The 11,178-nt window shown below is 37.5% G+C and overlaps 1 protein-coding gene across 1 annotated transcript; it reads right to left on the bottom strand.

Moving 5' to 3' along the window:
- Positions 1–9,541: 9,541 nt before the first annotated feature.
- Positions 9,542–10,477, bottom strand: LOC102272093 (olfactory receptor 5L1). Its single transcript, XM_005896630.2, has one exon. The coding sequence runs from the start codon at positions 10,475–10,477 to the stop codon at positions 9,542–9,544; it is 936 nt and encodes a 311-aa protein (XP_005896692.2).
- Between the last annotated feature and the right edge of the window lie 701 nt (positions 10,478–11,178).

Genomic DNA, 11,178 nt, shown 5'->3' with positions numbered 1-11,178 from the left:
TCAGGAGATAATGAATTAATGCTATAAATGCATCCCAACTATTCTATGGAGGTTTTCATACTAAACATTCATTGCTTATTAGAAGTTCAAAGTAAATTTACCATTCTGTATTTTTGATTGCTAAATCTGTCAACCTTATATCTAGAAGAATTTAGAATGTTATAGTGAACAATACATTCCACTTGGAACTTCCTTGTTTTAGAACAATAGGGTCTTGCCTGCCAGAAATTCCCTCCATCAAATAATGAAGACTTCTTGCTCAGACTAATATATCTGGTAAAAGGTCATCTCTATTTCCACATCCCTAGAACCAAGTGACTCTAGATGTTTCAGCATTAAAGGTTAGAGGTCCCATGTAGCAGGACTCTTGATGGTCCTGCATGTTCAGATATCCAAGGATTTAAGGATCAGTCAGAAGGTGATCTTTCCAAATTAATTCTCACTATTATAAAATTCTTTACTAGTGACCTTTCTCAGAATTTATCAAACTCAGCACTATTGATATTTTGTGCTGATTTATTCTTTTTTATGGGTACCTACACTGTTCAAGGTACCACATATAGCAGCATCTCTGGCCTCTATGACAGCATCACCCTCCCCTGGTCTCTCCATTGTGGCAATAAAAAGATCTCCAGATATTGTCATGTGTACACTTGGGAGGGGAGAGAAGGTGCATAATTGCCTGTAATTGAGAACTACTGTCTTGTTTCTTTTATTCTGGTAGCTATTCATTTTTCTTCTGTTTGACTTAAAACTATTTCTTATCTCCCAAATGATGTTATCATATGGATTAAACAATTTAGTTTATCTTTGGATCTGGGAAGAATGGTCTAAAATCTTCTTTCTAGAATGGAATTGGAGAAATCAACCTGCCTGACTTCAGGCTCTTTTACAAAGCCACAGTCATCAAGACAGTATGGTACTGGCACAAAGACGGAAATATAGATCAATGGAACAAAATAGAAAGCCCAGAGATAAATCCACGCACATATGGACACCTTATCTTTGACAAAGGAGGCAAGAATATACACTGGATTAAAGACAATCTCTTTAACAAGTGGTGCTGGGAAAACTGGTCAACCACTTGTAAAAGAACGAAACTAGAACACTTTCTAACACCATACACAAAAATAAGCTCAAAATGGATTAAAGATCTAAATGTAAGACCAAAAACTATAAAACTCCTAGAGGAGAACATAGGCAAAACACTCTCCAACATACATCACAGCAGGATCCTCTATGACCCACCTCCAAGAATATTGGAAATAAAAGCAAAAATAAACAAATGGGACCTAATTAAAATTAAAACCTTCTGCACAACAAAGAAAACTATAAGCAAGGTGAAAAGACAGCCTTCAGAATGGGAGAAAATAATACCAAATGAAGCAACTGACAAACAACTAATCTCAAAAATATACAGGCAACTCCTACAGCCCCATTTCAGAAAAATAAATGATGCAATAAAAAAATGGGCCAAAGAACTAAATAGACATTTTTTCCAAAGAAGACATACAGAGGGCTAACAAACACATGAAAAGATGCTCAACATCACTCATTATCAGAGAAATGTAAATCAAAACCACTATGAGGTACCATTTCATGCAAGCCAGAATGGCTGTGATCCAAAAGTCTACAAGCAATAAATGCTGGAGAGGGTGTGGAGAAAAGGGAACCCTCTTACACTGTTGGTGGGAATGCAAACTAGTACAGCCACTATGGAGAATAATGTGGAGATTCCTTAAAAAACTGGAAATAGAACTGCCTTATGACCCAGCAATCCCACTGCTGGGCATACACATTGAGGAAACCAGAATTGAAAGAGACACTTGTACCCCAATGTTCATCGCAGCACTGTTTATAATAGCCAGGACATGGAAGCAACCTAGATGTCCATCAGCAGATGAATGGATAAGAAAGCGGTGGTACATATACACAATGGAGTATTACTCAGCCATTAAAAAGAAAACATTTGAATAAGTTCTAATGGGGTGGATGAAACTGGAGCCTATTATACAGAGTGAAGTAAGCCAGAAAGAAAAACACCAATACAGTATACTAACGCATATATATGGAATTTAGAAAGATGGTAATGATAACCCTGTATACGAGACAGCAAAAGAGACACTGATGTATAGAACAGTCTTTTGGACTCTGTGGGAAAGGGAGAGGGTGGGATGATTTGGGAGAATGGCATTGAAACATGTATAATATCATATATGAAATGAGTTGCCAGTCCAGGTTCGATGCACGATACTGGATGCTTGGGGCTGGTGCACTGGGACGACCCAGAGGGATGGTATGGGGAGGAAGGAAGGAGGAGGGTTCAGGATGGGGAACACATGTATACCTGTGGCAGATTCATGTTGATATATGGCAAAACCAATACAATATTGTAAAATTAAAAATAAAATAAAAAATATATATATATGTAAATTAAAAAAAATAAAACTTCTTTCTTATGATTTCTTCCTAATTTTTTTTTCATTTTGCTTTTTTGAGCTGACATATTTTTCCCCCTGCTCTAAAATCTTGTTTAGAGCTAGTCCTATTGATTATATTTCTCCAGAAGGTTCATTTCATTCTTTCAGTTCAGTTTTATGTAAATACCTCCCTATTGTCTGAAAAGTCACAGAAGCACAGAGCCACATAACTAAAAACTCTCAGGCCCCTCTGTCCCTCTCCTCCCAGGAAACACTTGTCCAGGAGACTATGAAGAAGCTCAGTTACACCAAGGACCCTCTACAGAGCTCCGTAGAAAGTATGGCCTTCCTGTTCTAAAAACATAACATTTGCAGGGGCTCAAACTTTCCCTAAAATAATTTTCCTTATAAAGAACTGACAAGCCTAAGATATCTTCTAGATCACCTTACACGGGAAAGAACCTGCAGGTGGGAAGGGCAGCCTCCCCTCCAGCCTCTGGAGAGTCACTGATTTAGGGGAGAGGACTCTCATGTCTCTTCTATTCCTGGTGTCAACAAGACCCTAGAGAAAACTCCCTGCCTTGTTCTTTGGAAGCCTCAGAACAAGCAATTAGAATCAATGATTGTTTTCTCATGAAATTCTGATTTCTTGAAAAACAAACAGCAGCTTTAGAAATATTTTATATGAAAATTGATCAAAATTGTCAATGTCTTCTCCCCATGCTCCATGATCACTGAGGTAGAATCCAAACATTTTGTATAGTAACAAGAGACAGCAAAAGTTGTTTACTAATAAGTAAATACACTTTTAGTATATTGTTTTATTCTTTTAAATTTTTTCTAAACTAGACTTAAAACCTTAATGTTCAATTGAATAAATAAAATTGTATTTAATTTCAAATGTGTACAATTGAGTTAATGTTCTGATAAATAAATATATATTTAATCTGGCATGAGCAAGTGCACATACAATTATACACATGTTAAACCCTCTTTTTGTAGCCATCCCTCTGAATAGGACTGGCTGGAAGCCCAAGTGCACCATGAAATAACCCAGTATCAGTGACACCACCATTGAACCTGGATGATCATACATTGAATATTGGCAAAATCAACATTGATAGCAACAAGGAACTCTGCAACTTATTTACATTCATTGTAATATTTAATTTTGTGTGTGGTTTATAAATGTTATCTCCTCACCCTCACTGAGGATTACTGTATCCAGCTAGAGGAATAATATAGTTCTGTTCATGTATTAATATGACAGTTTCTGATAGAAAATAGTATATGTTATAACCTTGTATAACACCACTGGATGTGCAGAGAAAACTTTGTACTTTGAATGTTATATAATACTACTCAAGTCTCCTTCATTGCAGGCAGATTCTTTACCATCTGAGCCACCATGGAAGCCAATTGTTAAATAATATATCCTTCATTCTTTAGTAAAGAAAAAGAAAAGAAGATGGAATAGGGACTGTTGGATATTACCCAGGGTCTGATAGAAGTATCAACACTAAGATCATAATTTAATAAATGTTACTGGATATGTTACATACCAACAGGGAAAGAAATTATTCTCAGTAAATGATGTTGTGAACATTTCTATATAGTTTGGGATGAGAGCTGCACAATTTGTTTACAAGTACTGTTTAACTTAACAAAGTATAAAACAACAACAAAAAACCCATAAGCTTAATACTTACCAAATTTTGAGTTCAAATATCATCCAAATTTGAGATAAAATATAGAATGGAGATGGATTTATTTTCACTGCATTTGTTCTTTAAATCACTAAAAGTAAATGTAAGTACATAAAAATCTAGACTGCATATTGAAAACAAAACAAAAACCAACTACAAAGTAAACTACATATCGAAAAGCATGCCTGATACATAAAATTAAATGTTACCAAACTATGATATTTTGTAAATATTCTTCATAGAGGTTGGCAATTTTAAGGTGTAAAATGTTTTATAAATTATTTTGAAAAACTTGAACACCCAATGGAAATGTAAGCAAAGTGAACAGATAAGAAAGGACATCATTGAACATTAAAATGCTTCCATCTTTTAAATTTCTCTTGCTGTTGTTTTTCTCCATTGCTTCTAATTTTTAGGTTCACATAGGAAATAACCCATAAATCCATGTGAGGATGTTTTCTGAAGTCTTATTTTATCTAAAATATATTATTAGCGAGAAATGTTTCTTTATACACTTTTTCTTGCTGATCTGTGTACTTTGAACACATGATTTTACTTGACACAAGGTATAAATATAGAAATAAAGTTGAATGCTTTATCTATATTTCCATGGTCCTGTGATTTATATATTTCTTTCACTCCCTTCCACAATTCTGAATCACTCTTTCCATTCTATCTGATCAACAAAGTCACCAGCTTCAAAGAATATTTATTTTTGATGGCTAAAATTCCTTTTGGAACAAGTTGCCCAGGAAAACTTCATTTAGTTACTAAGTCTAAAATCAACTAAGGAGACTCTGAGTTTCCACTGCAGAGGGCACAGTTTCCAACCCTGGTCCAGGAACTGAGATCCTGTATGCCTTATAGCAAAGCCTAAAAAACAAAACCCATAACAACAACAACAACAACAAAGCAAAGCAACCCAAGAAAATATAGCAATTCTTACTTTAGAAATTATAAGGAAATTATGACATTTTTTGTACAATATGGAACTATGGAACTTTACTTAGGTCTTAAAAGATGACCACCACACTCTGTCATCTTTGGTTTATAAATATTACAAAGAATAAAGTATAATGTATCTATAATTAAAATAATAAAATGAAGATAAAAGGCTTGAGGACTACTTGAATATTCAGTTACTGAGAGATTTATACAGTAAGTGGAGCTTCCCAACTGGCACAGTGGTAAAGAATCTGCCTGCCAATCCAAGAGATGTGAGTTCGGCCCCTGGGTCAGGAACATCCTCTGGAGGAGGAAATGGCAACCCACTGCAGTATTGTTACCTGAAAAGGCCCATGGACAGAGGAGCCTGGCAGGCTACAGTCCGTGGGGGTCACAAAGAGTGGGACACATATAAGTGACTGAGCGTGCGTGCGCGCGCGCGCAACACACACACACACACACACACACTAAGTGAAATGAGAACAGGTTAGAAAAAGAAACTCTGCGTTGTGTACTGCAATCCCTAAAAAGTTATGGTTGTAGCCTTTTGTCATATTTTCATGTCTACTCTTCGATTCTTTGGGCCACAATATTGCTGCTGGGACTTGCTATCTGAATCCCCAGATGCACTTGTTAACTGGCTTACCTTTCAGTTCAATTCAGATCAGTTGCTCAGTTGTGTCCAACTATTTGCAACCCTATGAACTGCAGCATGCCAGGCCTCCCTGTCCACCAACAACTGCCAGAGTCCACCCACTCTCACGTCCATTGAGTCGGTGATGCCATCCAACCATCTTATCCTCTGCCATCCCCTTCTCATCCTGCCCTCAATTTTTCCCAGCATCAGAGTCTTTTCCAATGAGTCAGCTGTTCGCATCAGGTGGCCAAAGTATTGCAGTTTCAGCTTCAGCATCAGTCCTTCCAATGAACACCCAGGACTGATCTCCTTTAGGATGGACTGGTTGGATCTCCTTGCAGTCCAAGGGACTCTCAAGAGTCTTCTCCAACATCATGGTTCAAAAGCATCAATTCTTTGGTGCTCAGCTTTCTTTATAGTCCAACTCTCACATCCATACATGACCACTGGAAAAACCATAGCCTTGACTAGACAGACCTTTTTTGACAAAGTAATGTCTCTGCTTTTTAATATGCTATCTAGGTTGGTCATAACTTTCCTTCCAAGGAGTAAGCCTCTTTTAATTTCATGGCTGCAATCACCATCTGCAGTGATTTTGGAGCCTCAGAAAAGGCTTACCTTTAGGTTCAGCCAAAGGCAGAAAAAAAAGAGAAAGGGGAGGGGGAGGAAAAGGAGGAAAAGTTCAAAGGAAATGGGAAGGAGAAAAGAAAGAAATGTCTTCTTGCTTTCCAGTTTCTTACCATACTCTACTCAGAAGCAAAAGCAGCAGTCTGGCTTGTCCCAGGGACCAAAGACCAACGGGGCCTGTGCCTAGAAGCTGAAACGTGTAGACACCCTTAAAGCTCTGTCTCTTCCTCATAAGCCTCATATCAGATGAGCAGAGCATGTCCTCCGACCTCTGAGATTCTGACAAGGATGCTTCTTCCCTATTGTCCGCACACGCAAAGAGTGATAGCTGCTTTCTGAAGTTAGTAATCATTAAATCAGAGACTGCCTTGGTGATCCAGTGGTTAAGAGCACACCTCCAATGTAGGCACCACAGGTTCAATCCCTGGGCGGGGAGCTAAGATCTCATATGCCACGGGGCAACTAAGCCCACACACTATAACGAGACAGCCTATGTGCTACAACAACAGAAGTCCACGGACTGCAACTAGAGAAGCCTGCATGAAGCAACGAAGACCCAACACAACCAAAATAATTAAATAAATAAAATACCATTAAAAGAACACATTCTTCATCTCTCCAGGCTTCCAAAATCTAACATTCCACATATTCAACCTCACTAGGGATTTCTTTTCCTAAGTGGACCTGCCTCATATAACACACCATGTACAACATATTCAACATGGAATAATTTTGAACCAATTTACAATCTTAAAAGTCAACATGGTACTTTAAGTTCTAATATTAAACTCAATATACATACAGTTTATATACTAGTTTTTATTCATCTAACTATCTAATAAAAAATAAAGATAACTTATAATATGTAAGTGATAGTGAGAGAGAAAGGAATAAATAGTTCCAGGTCTCAAAGATTTTACTGAAACACATGTAAAGTATCTTCCTAGTACCAGTGAGTACCTACATGCTGTCAAAATGTAATCTCGGTACAACGTTGAGAGATTAACACTAATAACCATTGTTCAAACTTGAGGAAACAGAAATTAAGAAGTTTGTATTACTTGTCAAATAAAAAATTAGAGTCAAATTACCTATCCTGGTTTTCATAAACTCCAGTGTAGTTCTTTCTAACATTAGTATAGACACACAGAGAGATGCTTCATTGAGAAAGTGAATGCAATGTAGAAATTTACATAAAACATAATAGAAGCACAAATAGAGTATAGTGGCACATATGAACCAAGGTTGAAGGAAGACATGAAGTTTAAACACATAAAGGAAGGATGAACAAAGGTCATTTTATCAAGACACAAAAAGAAATATACACAGAGGTCAGAAGTCCACCTATGAGTCACAGTAAACATTAAATGCATATTTTTAAAGTAAGCCTGAAGAAATAATTAAAAGTGAGAAAAGAGGCAAAAGTCAGAAATGCTGCTATCCATAACAATGGCTATTAGATAATTGCATACATAGACGTATCTGATGGTCTATAGTCCATGGGGTCGCAAAAGATCTGAACCTGATTTAGTGACTAAACAACAACCAACCAATACATACACATATATAATCTATCAATATATCTACATAATGTGTAGGTATATACATTTATAAGCATATAGACATAACTGGGAGATATTATAGGTTTGGTATATTCACTTTATTGTGATAAGGCAAATTAGGCTTCCCTGGTGGCTCAGACAGTAAAGAGTCTGCCTGCAGTGCAGGAGACCCTGGTTCGATCCCTGGGTCAAGAAGATGCCCTGCAGAAGGAAACATTGCCTTAAAAAAATCCCTGGATGGAGAACCTGGCAGGCTACAGTCCATGGGGTTGCAAAGAGTTGGACACGAATGAGCAACTTCACTTTCACTTTCCAATAAGGCAAATATCATTAATAAAGCAGGTCAACACATTTTCAGTGTGCATATGTCTAAGTGTGCACACTGAAATATTACTTCTAATAAATATACATATATTGGGACTTCCTTAGTGGTCCAGTGGTTAAGAATCCACTGTCCTTTTCAGGGGACTTGTGCTTGATTCCTTGTGGGGCAACTAAGATACCACATGCCACAGGGAACTAAACCCAAGCACTGCAACTAGAGAAGTCCACATGCCACATAGAAGAACCAGCCAAAATAAAATAGAATAATTTAAAAATTTTATGCAAATCAATAAAAACTAAAAAATATGCATATTCTAGTTGAAACATACTTTAAAATGCTAACCACCATCTAAACTTTCAGTGAGTTATAATCTTTTTCAATAGTAACATCAGAGATGGCAGATCACCATAACTTATACAGTAATGAAAAAGTTTAAAACATTGCAAGAATTACCAAAATGTGACATGTAACAGAGACATGAGTGAGCAAATGTTGTTGGAAAAACAGTGCTAATAGACTTGCTTGATGCAGGGTTGCCACAAATCTTTAACCTGTAAAAATGTAGTATCTGCAAAGCACAAAACTATCAAGTGCAATAGACAATATACTTCTATGCACACACACATACACACACACAAACACACATATACACATACGTAAAGAGATGACCAATTATGTGTTAGGACTATTCTTAAGCTATTTTCACTTGACATGTAGTTTAATTTCCCTAAAATTTCTGTAACATAATTATTATCAATGTCTCTATTATTCAGATGTGATAATATATGAAACCCCAAAACCACTGTACACTGCAATGACAAAAACAAAAAATAATAAAGGAAGTAAGAACAAAACAATAAAGAGAATATATATATATTTTATATTTATATACACATATGGAATCTTATTCTGTGTAAAAACTGACAAAGGTGTGTTCCTTATTGTAAAATAACAGGTGTTCAATTGTAAAATGAATCATAGTCCTCATAATGGATGTTAAAATAAAATGTGATACTTAGGTCATTAAACTCATGAAAGTCTAAAGAAAATAAAATTTGTGTGTTTTAACAGTCCAGTACATGGTCCAATTTAAAACATTTTAGATAGCATCAAAGCAAAGAAGTAGGCTGCACATTTTGAAATATTCTCAATCAATCCTAAACTTGTAAATTGAAAAGGCACAAAGATAAGAGAATTAAAAAGACTCACTCATAGCTATTCACATCTTGACGGTTCTTTTCACTCCAACACTGAAACGCATCATTACCCTTTCATCAGCCTCCAATTTCTAACCCTGAGTCCTGCTAGGAAAATATTCTCTAGGATAATATTTTGGAGCTCATCACTTTTCTGAGAGCTTCTTTCACATCCTTGTTGCTCAGACTATAGATCAGGGGGTTCAGCATGGGGATCACTACAGTGTAGAACACCGTGGCCACTTTGTCAGTATCCATGCTGTTGCCAGAGTGGGGCCGGCAATAAATGAAAAGGATTGTTCCGTGAAAGACAATGATGACAGTGAGGTGGGAAGCACAGGTGGAAAAAGCTTTGCGCCTTTTGTCTGCAGAGTGCATCCTCAGGATGGTGATGAGAATAAACAAGTAGGACATGAGGATGACTGTGATGGTGATGATCTCATAGAATGTGGCCACAATGTATAGCACCAATTGATTCACGATGACATCAGAGCAAGCAAGAGACAAGAGAGGGGGGAGGTCACAAAAGAAGTGGTTGATCACATTTGATCTGTAGGATGGGATCTGAAGAGCTAAACACAAGTGAATCAGAGAACACACAACACCGTTGAGATAGCAACAAGACACCAACTCCACACAGAGATTCCGGGACATGGTGATCATATAGAGCAGCGGGTCAGAGATGGCCACAAAGCGATCATAGGCCATCACTGCCAGCAGAATGACCTCAGTTACCACAAATGTGCAAAACAGGTAGAACTGCACTGCACATTCCAGGAAGGAAATGGCTTTGTCTTCATTTAAGATGTTAGCTAGTATCTTTGGTGTGATGGTCGTGGAGTAACAGAAATCCACAAAGGACAAGTGGCTGAGGAAAAAGTACATGGGGGTGTGGAGTCTAGAGCTGACCTGAATGAGAGCAATCATGCCCAGGTTTCCCCAAACTGTGACTCCATAGATGGAAAGAAACAGCAGGAAGAGGAAGACTCTAAGCTCAGGGGCATCTGAGAATCCAAGGAGGATGAAGTCTGTCACAGCAGTGCAGTTTTTCTCATCCATGTCCTCACTTTACTGTGGTTGCAGAAAAATATTAATAGTTATTCTCCATGAGATCTTCCCCAATTTAGTTTTGACTGTCTCCTAAAAGGGGAGAAGGCAATGGCAACCCACTCCAGTACTCTTGCCTGGAAAATGTTGCAGTCCATGGGGTCTCTAAGAGTAGGACACGACTGAGCGGCTTCACTTTCACTTTTCACTTTCATGCATTAGAGAAGGAAATGGCAACCCACTCCAGTGTCCTTGCCTGAAGAATCCCAGGGAAGGGGGAGCCTGGCAGCCTGCCATCTATGGGGTTGCACAGAGTTGGACACGACTGAAGCAGCAGAAGCAGCAGCAGTAGTCTCCTAAAAGAGACATGACAATATATAGGAATTATTTTATAGCAAAGAAATAAGGCATTACTTTTGGGAAGTTTAGGAAAAGTTCAGAATTTGCATCACTCAAATACATCGAGTCCGTAGTTTACTACACAGATCACAGGAAAGACTTGCTTCCGTATGAGCCTGTATGATTCCTTAAACTAGTTATACACAATTCGGAGCTTAGAACTTAATCATCAGAAGGATATCAAATATTATTTAATTATCCATATTGTTTTTTATTAAATTAGTATGTACTCAGCACTATATATAAGGGCTTCCCTGGTGGCTCAGTTGGTAAAGAACCTGCCTGCAGTGCGGGAGACCTGGGATCGATCCCTA

This window comes from Bos mutus, unplaced genomic scaffold (genome assembly GCF_027580195.1).
Source record: "Bos mutus isolate GX-2022 unplaced genomic scaffold, NWIPB_WYAK_1.1 CTG1186, whole genome shotgun sequence".
NCBI lineage: Eukaryota > Metazoa > Chordata > Mammalia > Artiodactyla > Bovidae > Bos > Bos mutus.
Note: the sequence above shows the minus strand (reverse complement) of the source record. Positions and strands in the feature narration are given on the sequence as shown.

Excerpts from the sequence above, each read along its gene's own strand:
- LOC102272093 (XM_005896630.2), bottom strand. The coding sequence starts at position 10,477 with ATGGATGAGAAAAACTGCACTGCTGTGACAGACTTCATCCTCCTTGGA.